Raw genomic sequence first — 18,126 nt, 5'->3', positions numbered from 1 at the left:
CTTGCTCCAAAAGAAAGGCAATACAAATCAGCAGAAACAAAAGTTAAGTCCTTTTAGGTAACCAAAAGTTGTGCAGTGCTGAGGAACTCCAGAAGGATCTCACATAAGTGAGTGAGTGCACATAAAATCGGCAGGTGAACTTTAGTCTAGATAAATGTAAGATAATGCATCTAGAGAGAAAGAATATTAACTATGCTTAGATGGTGCTGAACTGGCATGTGGCACTCATAAAGTAGGAAAGAGACCTCAGAGTCAGCACTGGCAGTTCACGGTCACCTTAGTGTGCAACAGCAGCAAAAATAGCCAACAAAATGTTGGGTATCCTCAGGAGGGGAATGGAGAAGGACACATAGGGTAGCATTTTGCTGCTTGAATAAACCCTGGAAGCATCCCTGTCGCCAGTATGGCATGCAGTTCTCTGCATCTCAAAAACAAAGCGAGGGCTGCGAAGGCACAGAGCAGGGCACCCAAACCGATCAGGGGCGTGGAGCAGCTGCTGTGTGAGGACAGACTGGAAAAGCTGTTTACCATGTGCTTTTACGGATGCTGGTGCTGACACAAGAGAGGAGATGTGTGGGGGCAGGAATGAAAGACCAGTGGTGGAGGAAATGTTGAACTGCTTCATTTGGCAGCTGTGATTGCTTCTGGTTGCTTAAAACAAATGTGCAAGCAGTTTTAGACTGCATCTTGGAAGCAGGCCAATCGATTTCTAGTTCCTTTGCTAATACAGTTCAATCTAAATCTCTTATGCACTAACCCAGGCTTCTCATGCTTCTAACCAAAGCTCATTTCCACCATGTGCAGAAATACCTGTCTGGAGAGAATGGCTTGTAGAATTAACAAAAAAGCAGCGTATTCTCCAAAAGTTTTAAATCTATTCTCAAGCTCCTGTCTTCCCCCTGCACACCCGACCCCCACCCCCCATCCCCCAAATCATAACTTTTAGGCTCTATTTCTGAAAGAATTCAAGATACAGAATCAAAGCCAGAGGTTTTAAACTCTGATCCTTATCTGATTTTCTAGATTGTCAGAAGTCTTTTGCCTAAGTGAAACCATGCAGGAGGATTCACACTATTTGAGATTGTATAACCCTTGGCATGTAGAATAAGAATTGTTTTTAAAAAGAGATTTTCATTGTTTGTGCACAATGGACTTATATTTAGCTAAGAAAACCATGTTTTAAATTCAAATTCTCTTGGAAAAACAATAGCTTAAATTAGAGGGAGAATGTTTGTAAAACTCAGAACAACTCTGAAAACATTTGGATGATTCTGGAGATTTCATTAACTACTCCTTGGGTTGCTCCATGCAAAGATACGTGCCTTTGCATGCTGCACAGAGATTATGTTATTTTGACACCAAATTTTTTTCAGATTTATTTATTGGTCTATGTTGCTTTTGGCTATGTTTTTTATAAGATTTTCTATTTTTATTTTTGTTGGCACTCCTACACATCTTCAGAGATGACGCATTCTAAAAATAAAAATATTTTTCATTACCGTAGTGCTTTTCATATAAGGATGTCAAATTGCTTTAAAAACTGGAGATAATTATTCCTCATATTTTTTACAAAGTGAGTAACAGTTGAGTGGAGACAGAGCAATCTTGCTAAGGTCTCAGCAAGCTGGGGAAAAGCTGACTGTTGTCACCCTTTCCCCTTCTGCCTAGCACTGGCAAAAGCGATTTCTTCTAAAAGTCTATTTGTAATGGTTACCATTTGCCTCCAGTCTCTCTTAGACGTTTTTGTACAGTCTATTGAGATTCTGGCGACATGGCTGGAGAAGTACAGCTCATTTCTGAGTAGAAATGCTAAATGTGGTGCTGGGGAAATGCTGGTCGCTTTGGCAGATGCTGTGATAAAACTCGTAGCTAGTGGCTCGTGTGCACATCCCCCACTCCTGAATGTATTCCAAACAACAGACTGATCTTCGCAGCTTTGTCTGACCATCTTTGTTTGTTGCAAACTTGAGGCCCAAAGGCCAGTTCTCACACTGCGCTAAACAAAAGTAGTGTTTTAACCACCTTTTTGCTCCCGGTAACTAAATACTCTCATAGTTGGGAAAGGCAAATAAAAAGCTTCTTTGCGGGAGATAAGAAAGGAACAGAACGGAATGTGATGTGCATGAGGAACTAGCCTTTCTCTGTGTGCTTGCAACTTCACCTTGTGCAGAGCCCCATCATGGGTAAAATGCATTACAAATTCAGCCGTGTGCTTTAGCACTAACCTTGGAAGATGTTTTCTGGGGACAAGACTGCCATTTTAGCACCATAATTGTACCCAGCACAAAGTTGTTCTGATCCTGAGGCCAAAAGGGAAGGAAGCATCCTCAGATGCTATTGTGACAGCTATGATAAATCATATTTGATTCTATTTTGGGCTGTAAGGGAGGCAATAATTTAAAGTATATAGTTCAGTTTAGTTAAACACTGTACAGATTCCACTATTTCTGTATTTCCTGTTGCTAATTTTGTTGCATTGCCATTCATGGAAACCCTGTAAGGAGCACGTGTCCTTTTTCACTTTTAGTATATAAAGATTTTTTTTTAGGTTGCTGAATAGTCTCCCTTGGGAGCCCGTAGTAGACGATGTGGAAAGTACAATGCGTGTAAGAGAACATCACTGCAGGCGAGCAACTCAAATAGAATGGAAACATCTTGGCCTCATAAAAAAGTTAGTGCTTTGGAAACTGAACTGGCCTCCCTTCCCTGCACTTATTCCCACAAGGTCAGGGCTGGAGCAAGGGGCGGTGTGTGGGAAGGGCCGCGCCACGGCTGGCGGTGTGCTTCATGGCCAGCCTGAACGGGGGCTTCCAGCCACCTGCCTCAGCGCCCTCCCACAGCGCTCCGCTTAGAGCTAAGGTGAAATACGAGCCAGGCTCCTTCCAGGCTGGACACAAACCTGAGGGTCTCGATCAGCCGGATGGCGAACGTTTCTGCCCAGCCCTGGCTTCCCGAGGGACGGGTCCCCCACGCGTATTTGCTTTCGGTAGCCGGGCGTGCAGCGCTGCACGGCGACCTGGCGGCACTTCCCACTGCCCGTCTCCCCGGGTTTACAGCGGCCGCCGCCGTCCCTCGCAGCGCCCTGCTCTGAAAGCGCCCCTTCTCCGATTTTGCTGAAGCAGGGGTGTGCGGTGCAGAGCAGCCGAGGGACCCCCTGGCGCAAACCCACCGTCCCGCCGGGCATCGTCCCGAGCCCCGTTTTTGCGGGAGCTCGCACCCGCTAGCGGGGCCGGGGGGCAGGCAGGGCTCAGCACGCCGCGCCTTCCCTTGCTGGGGGCCTGGCGGCCTCCCCCAGCCCCCCAGCCCCATCCCTGCGGGTCCGGCGCCCTCCTCCCGTCCCGCCGGTGCCGCACGCAGCTCCCGCCCCACCGAGGCCCCGAAGCAGCCTCGGCCCGCGCCGTCCCCGCAGCCGCACGGACCAGGGCGTCCCCAGCCCCCGCCGGGGGGAGCCGCAGCCCTGCCCTGCCGTCACCCTGAGGGCCGCCGCCATGCCGGCCCGCCACACACCGCCCTCCGGGCCCCCGCAGCGAGGGGACCCCGCACCGTCCCGCCCTCCGGGGCCGAGGGGAGGTGAGCGGGGCTGGGAGGGGGAGGGGGTGGACAGGCGGGGGAACCCCCCGCGGCGCGGCGCGGGGAGCCCCCGGAGCCATTTGGGCGCCGCACCGCCGGCGCCCGGCCCCATTTGGCCGTTGCTCCACCTGCGGCTCCGGCTGCCGCTGTCAGTTGGGCGGCTGCGTCCCAACATGGCGCCGGCGGCAGCGGGGGCGGCCGCGGGGCGCGGGGCCGCGTCGGGCGGATGGAAATACTGATGACGGTCCGGAGACTCGCCTCCATCTGTACCATGGTGAGAGCCGCGCCCGGGCCGTGCCGGGGCCCGGCGGGGGGCGGCCGGCCGGGGGCCCCGCTGGCGGCCACAGCGACGGGAGCGGCCCCGGCCCCGCGCTGAGGGGGGCCCGGCCGCAACAAGAATTAATACCTAAACCCCTGGGGTTTATGGGTGGCCCCGTCGCCTGTATAGGTAGGGGGTGTCTGTGGGGTCGGCAGGGCGCCCCGCTGCCCGTACCCCCGGGAAGGCCTGGCAGGGGCCGGGGGCCGTGCCGGGGAAGAGCGAGGGGCCGGCGGAGCTGGGCCCGGCGGGCGGGGAGGGGGCGCCGGCCTGGCGGTTCCGCGCCCTTCTGGCGTGGTTGGAGGAATTAGGCCCCGACTGCGGGTGGGGAGGGGGGGCTGGGGGGCCGCAGAGCCCCCTGCGGAGAGGAGAACCCCCGGCTGCTGGGGGTGTGCCAGTGCCCGCCGGAACACCTCCTGGGCAGGGGCTGCCCCCCATCAGGGAGGGAATACTGAACCCGAATTCTTTTTCTGGCTCGGATCACCGTCGTTTGTTGTGATAACTAGGCTCAGTTTAAAGGTTGTTATACTAGTTTAGAAAAGCTCTGTAATCATTTCACGTGTGTGTATGTAACAGGGTATCATCCATATTGACAATGAAAATTTAGCAAGAGGGGGACTGATAATTGCATGAATATGCAGAATTTTTAATGAAGTTACAGTGCTGCATAAATAGAGGCCAGCAAGTAGTTTGTCTAGCATCAAAGCGCAGCTGACTCATAATAAAATACTGCATCTTATTAACGATATGCCATCTAAACATTTGACAAAGATCCTTCCTGTAAGGAGTTTAATCAGTATAAGCTGTAAGAGGCGTTTGAAGTGCCAAAATCCAGCGTAGAATCAGGCTGAGGGTATTCAGTTTCAGTAATTTGTTTTTCATAGTCCCACATCAGCGTTCCAGTGTTGCCAACAATTAATGTTCCAGGTGTCAACCTTCAGGTTTAGATCTCATTTGAAACAGTAGCAAACCAGAGAGTCGGCTGCAGGGTCAGAGAGGACTCTTGCATATACCAACCTGCCCAGACTGATTTCACCTGTGTATAAAGGGAGCAGGGTTTTCTGTTTCTTTTCCATATAGGTGCTGACTACCAGTTTTGATCAACCTGAGATCCAGTTGAACTGAACCACAGTGGTGCTGTACAAGGCCACATGTTTGGAGTTTCCTAAGTAATACTCTTTAACAAGAGAGATTATTATTATTTTTTTTTTAATTTCTGGCAATGGATACCTGATCTCTTAAGTTTTTGGCATTGCACTTCCCAGAACTTCATACTTCACTAATCTCACCAGATTTTTTTTTTTTTAAAACACAATTTGTATTTTTTAATTGCCCATCACAAACGCAGGTGAAATTAAGGTCATGCGAGGTGGCTGAATCATGACTTCATTGTGGAGTTCTGCACCCCAGAGGCAAGTGATTGACTCAATCCCATATAATATTTTGGATGCATTCCTGAGATCAGCTGACTGTGCCTCAGATTAAGAGGGCACATGTAAGGCAGTGCATTTTCCTGTGAGCGCGTAGCCAAACCTGAAAACAGCCATTCCAGTGTTTATGATTTGTTTTTTGAGACTTTGGCTATACGTACTCAATCTTGAATTTAGTTTTGCGCCTGCACTTACCTTGATTTTGGTTGGGATGATAGATGAAAGCTAAGCAGGTACTTGTAGCCTGCAAATGTCCCTTCTGAAGTACTGTGGTTTTTTTCAAGAGGGGACTTTTCACAGTGCTGCAACTTTGGGGAAGCAGGTTCTCCTTACTGTTTTATTTCAAGTGGAGAACTTACTGTTTCATTTCTCTGCAGAAAATGTTGAGCAGTGCTACTAGCCCTAAATAATTGTATAAAACTTGCTTCCAAATTTCTTATATAGCTATTTAATCAAATGCTGTGGAATTTTTCAGCATCAGTATTTTAGGTGTGTGTATAGTTTAGCTAAATTTGCTGTCAGTCTTACTATTTTTTGTTTAGCTAGCCCAGGAAAATTAAGGTCTGGGATGCTATATTCTAAAATTGAATCAGCTTATTTGCATCTGCTTCAATTAATGTGCAGTAAGTTAGAATGCTGTTTGCTTTGTCATAATGTGAATATGAAAAACCTAAGCCTTCTTTATAAAAACATTGCATTACATCTAAAAAGTCTTTTTGGGAAACTACTTTCTTCAGGATTATGCTAATGTGTAGTGAATAATGTAAAAACTACTGAATGAATAAAAAACCCCTACTTTTTTTTAGTAAAAGATGCAGTTTTTACCAGCACTTCTAGCCATCATTTGTGCTTCAGGCTGGAAAACTGAAACACGGGTTTATGACGTTCTCATGCTCCTCAATCAGGCAGTATCACAGGGGCTGGTATTTCTGACTTTTTATCTCAGACACTCCACTGTTCTGCAATATCTCTTTAAAAATTAAATTCAATGCCCGAGCTCATTAGTAGACAGTAATGCAGTTATAATCATATCTCCTTCCCTAGAATAACTTCCAGGTTTTTGTAGTGTGGTTCAGCTCTCTCATGCCTCATGATGGTCGAATTTCCTTGATGTGAGCACGGTCCCTTTTTCAGCGATTGCATAACATTCACGTGGCAGCTATAGCATTGCAAAGATCGGAAACTCGTAGGAAAATACTTGTTAATTTGAATATGATTCATTGCTTGGTAAGGCTGCTGACGCCATATGGCAAAACACATCCACAGGCAAGAGCTACCAACTAGAGGTCTGGTTCTATGCTGTGTCCCTTTGACTTAATTTTGTTTCCCAGCCCTTATCTTTACTGTGGACTCTAGGAGATTTTGTTTTCTTTTTGACAGCAACTGCGAAATTAACCAGCAGAGTGAAATAGAAAGCACTATTGATGCATTTTGTTACCCTTCATGAAAAATGCATAACTCCTGTTTCAGAAATATTTAAAAGTAGTATCTTTGTAGTTCTGTGGCATATGCATGGTCATGGATGGATGCAGTTCCTCTTGACGGAGGAGACAAAGCAAAGAGGGCTGAATTTCCATGGGTTTGACTGGCTCATCTAATCCGCTGAGACAATCACTTGTAGAACTAAGTTTTTGAGTCAAGAGTCAGGTTTTTTTGTTGCATTGATAGTAACTTTTTTTTTTGGTTGGAGAAGTTAACACAGAACACTAGAATGGAGCAAGGTGTGAAGCATAGGTCTGATGTTTTCCTCTCTTGACAGCTGATTTTGTGAAAGGTCTGTAGTAAGCTGTTAGCAGAAATCTTGGTGTTTCTTAGTAGGCTAATTAGGGACACTTCCCCTAGATTCATGTCTAATTGTTAGCTAAACCAGTAAGACATGCCTGAAGAACTCAAATCCAGTGTACAGATTGGTGGTAGTGTTATTAGTCTCCTTTGAATCAGTATAGCGTGGACATAATTATTAATTTCAGTGCTAGAGAAGAGACAACTGAATCATTTGTAAGTATTCAGGTGGCAAATGAAAATGTACTAATATACACTGTTCAGGTCAAGCCAGGCTTTTGTGTCACTGATGTATAATGTTTGCTGTACTGCTGTTTCACCTGTATTTGTAGAACCTTGTTTTAGCTTTGTCAGAGAACTAGCATTTATAGCTGGGATGGTGTCACTGAGGAAGTGGAAAGGGAGGATAAAAGTAGAGCTAGCTAAGCAGACTTCTGTTGCCAGCAGTGCTCTGCTTCTTGATTGACTTGTTAAGCTGAAGGAAACAAATATTTATTTTTGCACATGAAACCCAGTTTGAGAATAAACTGTTTTGTTTTAAGCGGAAAAAAACGTATGTGACCCTCTGCAAATCAGTTAGCAGGTCACTTTGTGAAAGGTTTTTCTGTGTGCCGTTTGTACTCTGGTTAGTACTGTCTGATGTGTAGTTATTGATGCGTTCTCCAGATTTTGGACTTGTAACAGTTTGGAGATGTAAGCCTCTGCAAAGCAGCCAGCCAGCCAGCCTGCAGTTAACAACTGGCTTAGGTGTGCAGTACACAGATTTCCTTTGAACGACTTTTAGGATTTTACAAGAGTCCTGGACTGCCTCACAGATGAGTTTTTTCTGCTGTTCTGGTATCTGTTTTGATCCCAGATTGTCCATAAACTTTGGAGATTTCATGACTTAGCTGTCCCTGAGAAAATGCAAGATCCTAGCTGTGTTGTGCCATGGAGTACTGAGGAAACTATGAGCAGTATATGGTTCATTAGTTGAAACTAGGTATTAATTGTACTATGGGACATCTACTACAGAACTGTTACAATTTAAAAATGAGGTATGAATACCTGGGGAAATATGTTAAGGTAGCAGAGTGTAGATAGTTCAAGAGGTGCTCTACATTATTGAATCTCTCTTGTTTTGTTCTTTAATCAGTATTTAGAGCAAATGCTTTTAATACATTGAATTCATCTGTGTTTATATGCATTCATATATCTTGTTCCTATTAAAAAATAAATGGCTTTCAGTATTTGCTCTTACAGATGTCAATTTGTGAGATTCCTGGACTTGTTGCCAAAATTAAGGCCTGCACTGTAGGTCATTATGTTTCGTTTGTTATGTCATGTTTCAAATTTTCAGCTCCTTTTCTAGTGAATAATCAAAGGGGGCTTGTAAGAAATATGGGACAAATTTTTGTGTAGGGCCTGTTGTGATAGGATAAGAGGTAATGGATTTAAACTAAAAGAGGGTAGATTCAGACTAGATACAAGCAAGACATTTGTTACGATGAGAGTGGTGAAACGCTGGCACAGGTTGCCCAGAGAAATGGTAGATGCCCCATCCCTGGAAACATTCAAGGTCAGGTTGGATGCAGCTCTGAGCAACCTGATAATGTCCCTGCCCATGGCAGGGGAATTGGGCTAGATGGCCTTTAAAGGGCCCTTCCCACCCAAACCATTCTATCCACTTAACCTCTCGTGCACAGAGTTGTGAATATATACACATTGAGAGCTGTTGATGGGCCCTGTGTTTGAATTTTACTGCCCTACCTCTGTGCCTGTTTAACTTGTACATGTGTAATGTCTGAAGTTGCAGCCTATTAATAAATCTGTAGTGTTATGTTTTGCTTTCCATCAGCATCCACTTCCTCGCTTCTTACAGTATTGTTCCTCCACTGTTTGAAGTGAAGGCCATGATAAAATCTTATTTCCAACTCACAAAAGAACAATACTGGTGAATGCTGGGCACTGAGTACACCTGTAGATCTGTTTGTGTTTGTTCTTGTAGGGGGCCAAAAAGCTGTCAAATATCAGAGAGCTGTACTAGCAAGACAGCTACACTTATGTGTGTTACTAGGTCATTTGCGAGAAACCCAAGGTCAAGAGTAGTCTTGTGGAGCTCTTCTCAAGTGAATGAACTCGCTGTGAACACTTTGGTAATCTCAGAGGCAGTGGCTGAAAAGGGGGAGATGGCTGCTTACAGTATCACATTACAAAGGGTGAGACTCTTAAGCAGTAGTTTCTGTACTTCCTACCCTTAATCCAGCATTGTTTCCGTATGTTCTTTGTATGGGAGCCTAGCTTTGCTATCTAATTTTAAAGAGCATAAACTTACAGAATTGCACAAGACTGCATGACTTGCTTTACCTTTGTGTGGCATAGGTGCTGTGGACCTTGCAAGACCAGCTCCTAATTGAATAAACATTTATATGCAACGCTTAACAATGCCTTCTGTATTAATTTATGTAAAAACACTGTAATTGAGATGTTGTGTTTTAAACACTTCATAGTAGTAAGCTTATTTTGGAATAAGCATTTTCTAATTTCACTGTGGTCTCCGTGATATCGGCAGTAGCCAGAGTGCTTTGTAGGCTTCATTGCCTACTGAAGAGTGGGCAAAGCCAGCTTTTCCTGTGTGCACTGAAGGATGGTGCAGATCAAGAAGATTCTATAGTATTTGGCAGAATTGGAGTCTTAGAAAGTCTGTGACACTGTTATACCTGCTCCTTTCAAGATTATCAGTTTGTTTTGCCTGCATAAGCACGCTAAGTGCTGGAATCCAAAGTTCAATTTACCGTAATTTGTTATGCCTAGAACAGCAGCCTTCCTGGATGCATGAAAAGGGATAATTTCAAACCCTAAAGCATAGTGAGTGATAGCTGAGCTGACAGCTTTTTTTATCTGACTTCAGTGCTACGCAGCCAAGGAGTTTTAAGACAGGGAAGCAACGTCTGATTCTGTGTTTAGAAAATCCTGACGGTATGTTCTGTAAACTTTCAGAAATACAACCCCAGTTCTGTTCCTTTCAGCACTCCCCCACATGGTAATTTTATTAGTCCTGAAGCTGGAACCATTATCATGACCAATACAGTAAAGTAAGTGCAGGCAGACTTTATGAAATGCATCATCTCATTCAGATTTTTTTCCTGAAAGGTTGTAAGTAGCTCTGGCTTGGCCTACTTGTTCTTCCCCTGCTCCCTCTCTGTCCTCCCTCCCCCCCCCCCCGCCCCCTTTTTTTGTTGTTGTTGTAGTTTGGTTTGTTTGTTCACTTTTTAAAAATCACTCTTCAGTTATGTAGTATATTTAACCAGCTTTTCTGATCTTGAGGGCTGCTGTCCCTTGAAGCCTTTTTGCCCACCCTGAAAGCTGCTTCCCAGCTTTTTTCAAATGCTAAATCCTATCCCACTCTTAATTTGTTAAAAAGGAAGATTCAAATGAGTAAAGACTTCAGCAAGACTTGTGTACCAGTTGTGTTCTGGACACTGAAATACCTCCCTAGATATCTTTCCCTTTTTTGCCTTTCTTTAAGGGAAATGTCTTTTGCAGGCAGGTGCATGCTGTGCGCTCAGTGTGAGTAAGCTGGTTCCAGTCCAAAAGCCGAGTTTGGTATGGTGTTGAACCCGAGGTAGTATATCGTAAGAGATTTTTATTTCATCAGGCTATTATATTAGCCATGCTCCGTGGCTTCTGAGTGTGCATGCAGCTGTAATAAGTGTAGAGATAGCCTAAGTTGTAGTGCTTTAGCTACTTTGTTTGAACAGAATGATATTAATTGCGATGGGAGAAGGCTAAAAGGCTTGTGTAAAAAGCATATGATGTGGAAATTAGTATTTTGCACTGAGCTACAAAATAGTAATTTATCCTTGAAGAAAGGCTGTATCTTCAGATTTCCATGAACTGTATAGAGAGTGTTTTAAATTATCTGATTCTTTCTGGCTCATTGAAAGTAATCTGCTGATGCAATTAGTCTTGTGTGTATTTTAGATGGGGCTAAAGCAGCTGAAGTATATAGGCAAGCACAGGAAACTACAGTTTAAACATTATACAGTATACAGTTAGGAATATTTCTGGAACTTTGGGAGCAGTAACACATATGCATCCGGATTTTAAGAGTTCTCTTCTGAAAATCTTCTGCTGTCTGCAAATGAACTGTAAATGGAACATCTAAAATGGCAGAGCACCCCAAAATAAGCACAGCAATTGACTTACTTAGACTTCTTGTAGATTCTGTCAGGATCATTAGTATTAAAAAAAAGAAACAAACTGCAAGTTTGTATTTTTTTGAAAAGGTAAGGGCTTGGTGCTTCTAGTTACTTCCTTTTCTTGTACTTTAAGCAACTGCTTCATCCTTTTCAGCATTTGAAAAACACTAGTAGCATTTATTTGACGAGTGCACTGCCTGTTTTGGTGTCTCTAAATTTCCATGTACTACTAAGAAACTAAACAAATCTTTAGTATTTTATCTCATTATGTTGAGCTAGTAATGAGTGGTTATAGAATGATTATAAATCCATTGACAATCTGCTGTGGCATGGATTTTCCTGCATAATTTCAAAACCAGTATATAATTAGAGCACCTCAGAAATGCTGCTTGTGCTATAGCCATCTTTAATGTCTATTTTAATGGTTATGGTTTTGTATCTGCACTTACTGTCCCTCTTCTTTCACCATAGTTTCTTGTCATTGTCTTACTGTACTTCTTTCTCTCTTCCAGCCTATCCTATATGTCACACATCCCCCTCTACGGTTTAGAAAATACATCCAGTTGCTAATAGCTAATGGATTGTGCTAATGTGAGACGCTCCAACATCCAGTCAAAGCAGATGTGAAACCAGCGCCCTTGAAAACGTGTGGGACAGCTGCCCGAGCCCTGCTTGCGTGCTGTCTTAATCCTTGGTAGAATTGCAGCTTTAGCAATGGAAAATGCCATAAACTCCTCTGCTTCCCCTCGCCAGTTCTGAAGGCTGCTGCAAAGAGGACGGTGGGATCTCCCCACTCGTAACCCTTCCCCATCATCTGCTTTGTGTCATCCGTCCCCCCAACCCCCGTTCTATAGCTTCAGTGTCTCTCTGCTCACTGTTTGCTCAAGCAGCAGTACAGCACTGACCTGATTATTTTTGACAAGAGCTCTGAATAACAGCAAGGATACTGACCCAGTGTTGTGCTAATTTGGTCCTTTTCTTACTGAAGCTACAGCAGCAGCTGCTTCATGCTCATAAGGTCTGCTTGAATGCTTATCGAAGTAGTACGACGTTGCTCTTAAAACCATTCCCACGTCTGCAAAGTTACCTTCGTAGCAGCAGAAAGCAGATAGTTATAAGTGGAAGTGTGAATTTCTTCAAAGTGTGAAAGTGTTAGTTCAGGATAAAAAAAATTTGACTGATAGCTTTGGTCTGTAATAATACTTATTCTCAGCCAAGTTTTGCAGAGGATCAGGATTTCACTGAAACTTAGTAAAATTTGTAGCACTAAAAAGGGAAAAAATTTTAACTTGAAGCAAGAACCATGTGAATGCCAGACATGGATTTCTCTCATCAGTTCATGTTCTGAGCTATGTAGTTGCTATTAATCACTCCCAGCTGTTCTGTTCATCGATAGCTTCGGAAGAACTCTTCAGCTCTGCACCTTATTATAATTTCTACTGTAATGCTGTTTATGTACAGTGAACAGGAAAGTGATAGCTTTTCTTCATCTTCCAACAGTAATTATTCTTACAATTCCTGTCAGATAAGTGAATGCAATCTATAAGCCGTTTGTCTATAACAATAATTACAAATTCAATTAAGTTTAAGGGCATAGAAGTATTTAAGCCCCTGGAAACTGTTGATAAATTTGCAGTTTCTGAAATCAGTTAAATCTAAACCAGGCAAAATACTAATTTTCTTTGCAGGAATAGTCACACTGCAGAGCTTATAAGAGGCCATAACGCCTAAGCATACTTCTTTCGTACGTTGTGTTGGTGATGCAATGAGTTAGCAGTGTAACCTGGCTAAAAAAGAGAAGTCTTCTACTATTCTTTCCACTTGCATGGTGTATTGAACTGGAAATAAATCTTTAAGACTTCTCTATTGAGCAAAAAGGACTCACAACCTAGAGGCTGGAGGACTTGATAAGATCTCTGTTCTGATTTTGATGGGTTATTCAGTTAAGTTTTCAGCTATACTGTGGGATCACTTCATCTGCGATGACTTGGCTAGACAGCTACCTCAGGTAAGAGTTTTTGAAACTGGTCTTTTCACATCGCTTTTTACTTTACTGTCCCTTTCTGCTTTATTGAACTCTACAAAATCTGTCTTAGAGACCTTTTGGTGTTCTTTGGGTAAATACAAACTTTACTCAATTAATCTCATACACATCTAGTGTTGGTGTGATGTCCCTCACTGAGTTGGTATGGAAAGTGGAAGAAAACTTGTAATATTAACAATTCACTGTGCTTTGTTTGATACTTTAAAATTCGCTATTTTTTAAAAAGCATTTTAAAACATTTTTTAAAAGAGTTTTCTTTGTCTTTTCTGATGGAAATCAGTGAGCACAAATGTTCTTGGATAGGTCCTTTTTTTTTAATTAGCTATTATGCATAAAGTAAAATTACTGCAGCTATGACAGAAAATATTTTATTGCTGGTCTGTTGGGCTCATCTTGGCCAGTGTTAGCTGTGTGTATTATTCCGAACCGCTGAAATGGCGATAGTTCAGCTAGGCCAGGCAGCTTCCCATTTTTCTGTTTGGCTATTAGTGCCGACACTGTGGAAATGCACCAAGCTAAGCTTGCTCGCTGTCGAGATTCAGTCAGTTCTGCTAGCGGGGTTGTGAACAGAATAGGGGAGCTCTTGAAAAGTGCAACCAACCTCTGAGACAACATTTTAAGTCACAGTAGTTTCTAGAAAATTACAAATCCTGATTACGAGTTGCAGAAACTTTAGTTGTCACCACCCCCACCAATATGGAAGTGTTAAATTCGCATCTCTTGGAGAGTGTAATTATGTAAGTAAACCAGTATTGCCACTTTAGTTAAACTAGGGGGATGTTTTCCTCCTTGGGTAATTATGTGTTGACTGTATAAATTTGTGTTTTGTTCCTGCTCAGAGAGCTGTGTTCTGAACGTTTGATCATTTCTTCCTGAACTGGAGTAGCAGAGCAGTTCCTTGAGAGCATTTTCTTGGACCTCCTAGAAGTCTCAAGGATGTAATTCTGGGGTTTTAAAAGATGTGTTTATTTGTCTTGCACGAGCACTGAGAAATCAATTCTAATCCCATGCATTAAGCTTTATATTTAGCTGTATTTAGTGTACATTATTTGCTTAGTTTTTATATGCCAGGCAAACTCAGTTGGTATGTGTTAGTGATTTTTTTTTCTTGTAATTTTTTAATTGCTTCCACAGTGTATGTCATAGTTGAGCAAAACTATTGCTTTTCTTATGTTTTTAGGTGTGTAAAGTCCTGTAAAATGCTGAATAGTTTGTGGCACCCCAGGAGAAATGCATCTCTCTTGATTCCCCAAATAATTAAATATAAATTTTCATACTTGGGACACTTGCCACTTTGGTTAGATTTTATTTCTAGATGAGAAATGTGACTTTTATGTTTCCAAAACTATGAAGTGTGTGTTGTTTCTTATGAGCAAATATTTGTGTGATCAGAGGCAAAAGTATTTGTCCAGGTACAAAAATCTTTTAGTGGCAGTGGGAAAATGTGACAGCAAGACACAGTTAATGCTGCTCTAGATTTGATCCCCAGTTGGTTAATTTGCTCTTTGTGAATTTAGTTGCAAAGATCACGGGTTGTGAGTAGCTGGACTTTGACTGCAGTTATGCAGCCTCACTCATGAACATGTCATGTATTTCTATCCTGAAACGTGACCAAGGCCAGTTTGTGCTGTCACCGTAAAGTGCGCTTTTTTTTTTTTTTTTTCCTTCCCCCCCCACATTGACTCCTGTGATAAATCACTCTATACTGTTTGCAATGTCGTTATTTTATGGTGGTATGCTAGGCATGTGCATTTTCTAGCGCTACTTCAATATGTTCTGTATTACTAATCTGCAAGTTTGCATCTTCAGAACTATTTTTGACTAGTTTGTGATTTTTGATTCCTCCCACAATTTGAGTCCTGTTTTGGTGTTTATGATTTTGATACGCTAATTTGAAATGTTCTCTGACAAGAAATGTCAGAAACATTGCAACTAAACGTTAGGTTAATTTAGCTTCTATAGCTGATTGACTTTAACTTTAGCATTTGATTTATTCAGGAAACCTTGGTTTTACAAAGTTTGGGCAGAAGATACAACGAAGCCCTTGAAAAAAGACATGTGTCACCTGTTAGCTTAAATGGGTAGATACATGTGGATACAGGTTGTGGTTTAGTTGAATTGCAACATGGTTTATGATAGGTTATTAAATTCTCTATAGCATAATTTTAGTAAAAATTACAATTCTTATGCTTTCATTTCTTTATTCAGACATTTATTCCATATGTTGCTTTACAGACAGGAGTATTCAGGTTGTCTAGTTTCACTAGTTTTGCAAGTTGTGGTGCCTTAGTTGTCTGTTTCTCCAGTGTTTCTCTAATACCATATTTGAGATCATGGGGGAGGTGAGAAGACTGTTCAGAGAAATTTAAACTGAACTTCACAAGCTTGCAGATTTTACGCACATCCCTTCCTTAGTCTCGAAACACGCATAATGTAAGAGTAGAGGAACCTCACTCTTAGCAGTCAGTTCTGATTTCAAGACCGACAATTTTTCAAAACCAGCACCACCTCTTCTTGCGTATTTACACAGTGTGTAGGTTATAATCTCCTATTATGCTATTACCCAAAGTCAGTGTTGATCAAAATGATGTAAGTGAAGAGCTGAAGTAGTATTTGGAGAGTGCTGTATCAGCATATCTTCCTTACAGATAGCTATGCTCATGTATAGGTTTGGTTTGGGTGTTTTGAGGGGAGATAGTGGGGGGAAGAAGAGGTACTTGGAAGCAGGGAATGGATGTAGGGAAATAAATGAGAGGAGCTGCTTGAACTGGCACTGATGCCTCAAAAAATTTCTGTCTAATTGCTGCTTGTGAAGAGTCTTGCTTGTAAATCTGTCGGCGTCTAGTGAATGTTTTTGTGTTTTTTATAGTACCCAATTTTGAGCCTTCCTAATTTTCTGTCTTTTTTGATATATGTAGTTCACTGTAAATCTGGTGCGGGAGATCCATCTACAAAGTTTCCATTCCTCCTGTTAAACTAACTTATTTCTTGGTTTCTTTTCTGTTTCTTGGAAAATTTTTAGTTATTTCTTGTTAAAGACATTCTAGCTGGAACTGTATATACAGTCTCGACTTGTCTGCGGTTTATATTAATAGCAGAATGCTGAGGGAAATCATTGAAATGTTTGCTCAGCAATTAAAAACATTACTGGCTTCAGGGAAATAGATGAATTTTGCTGGACTGTAATTTTTGTTTGTTTAGCACTTTTCAGAGGTGTTTTAAGATGGCTCACCTGTACAGAATAATTTCTGTTTACTGTTTGTAGAAGGTTATAGGTGGAGTGACTTGGATATTTAAAACAGAAGTCAAGAATCCAAAGCGTTTGGATTCCGCACTGAATTATGATACCTCCTTAGGTAACAGCACAGATGCAGCTAAGGGCTGTTGGAAGATCAGCAAGAAACATTAGAGGACAAGATGTAGTGGTATGAGAGGAGGTACCAAATCCCAAGTGGGAGCTCAGCTATGAGGTATTGGTGGATTTAAAAGAAGGCAAAAAATGGAATGAAATGCATAAACCACTTTGGATTTTAAGTGGGCAAAGTTAAAATTGAAGCAAAAAATGTTGGTATGCTATAGTTCTTTTATGTGACAAGTAAGACCATATGGATGTGTAGTGGTATTTTCCAGTTGTGTCTAAAATAATACGTTCTATCCTCATTATATTGCTGGAGACTCAAGCATATATCAAAATGCAGTGTAAGCTTAATACATCGTCCTGAAATTAAGGGTCGGAAAGCCAAAGCACTTTTAGGTGATCTGAGTTTGAGGAATGTCTGATAAAATTGTTCTTTCTGTTCTTTTTGGTTTGGGTTTTTTTTGTTTTTTTTTTTTTTTTTTGTAATCATGCCTTACTTGTTCATAGTACTTTCCAGAAACAAAAGTTAGGAATTTATAGTATTTCTTATGTAAGTGTGGCAAGATTTTTTCAAGAATTCTTTATATGTACTGCAGATAATAAACAGCCACATCAAACTTTTTGTGCAGTCCACATCACAAAAAGACGTTTCTTATTTCATGGGATTTGTAGCCCATATGGTTTCTCTCCTTTGGGTTTAGAAGTTCTCTGTGTGTTGTGAGTTTATTTTTACAATGCATTCTTGGCTAAATTTAAATTGGTAATTCTAGGTCACTATGACTAACCTGAAGTCTCAAGTAAGAACAAATTTCTTGATGTTAACGTTCAAATAAATTCAAATGCAAAAAAAAGTTCTCTTAGATCAGAGAGCTCTGATCCTAGCTGACGAAGTTGAGTTTTTAATGAAACCATGGTACTTTTTATAATAATAAAGCATCATATTGATTTAATTTTGAAGAACATGGGAAACGTGAGATGCTAATTCTCAATGGAATTAACTTACTTTCTTAGCTCCTTTGTTTTTATCGGAGTAGTATGAATTCTGCTGGATTTTTTTAGGAAGTTTTTTTTTTTTTTTCTCTAACAAACATACTGTTTCTTTGTAGGGCGCCAATGCCTCTGCTTTGGAGAAAGAGATTGGTCCTGAACAGTTCCCTGTGAATGAGCATTATTTTGGTTTGGTCAATGTAAGTGAATTTTCTATGGTTGAAATGCTGTTTTTTCATTCATATCCTGATTTTGAATTTAATGGGATTCTCTGTTAGAATTTTATCAATGGGCACTTCAAACTTAAAGTGGGACTCTGCATAGACACCACATTCTGCAGTATGATGCTGTGCCTTGTTACTGAGCAACATATAAATTTCATCTTAAATACAGAAAAATAAATCTCAAAATAAGGTAGACCTTCCTGCTCAGGTATGTTCCTAATTATAGCATTTTAA

At 41.8% G+C, this 18,126-nt stretch overlaps 1 protein-coding gene across 6 annotated transcripts in view; it reads left to right on the top strand.

Annotated features, from left to right (window-relative positions):
- Positions 1-2,772: 2,772 nt before the first annotated feature.
- LOC130158736 (ubiquitin carboxyl-terminal hydrolase 12-like) overlaps positions 2,773-18,126 on the top strand; it is a 33,463-nt gene continuing 18,109 nt past the window's right edge. Inside the window, exons 1-2 of one of the 6 annotated variants that reach the window (XM_056359691.1) lie at positions 2,773-2,859; positions 17,788-17,868. In XM_056359691.1, the coding sequence (XP_056215666.1) occupies positions 2,788-2,859; positions 17,788-17,868 (153 nt within the window). In that variant the 5' untranslated portion in view covers positions 2,773-2,787. Of the gene's footprint in view, positions 2,860-3,456; positions 3,571-3,684; positions 3,845-17,787; positions 17,869-18,126 lie in introns of those variants that run through there. The other 5 variants (XM_056359697.1, XM_056359696.1, XM_056359692.1 and 2 more) reach the window with 5 other exon arrangements.

This window comes from Falco biarmicus, chromosome 14 (genome assembly GCF_023638135.1).
Source record: "Falco biarmicus isolate bFalBia1 chromosome 14, bFalBia1.pri, whole genome shotgun sequence".
Taxonomy (NCBI): domain Eukaryota; kingdom Metazoa; phylum Chordata; class Aves; order Falconiformes; family Falconidae; genus Falco; species Falco biarmicus.
The sequence above is the reverse complement of the archived record's forward strand: the minus strand, read 5'-3'. Positions and strand labels throughout refer to the sequence as shown.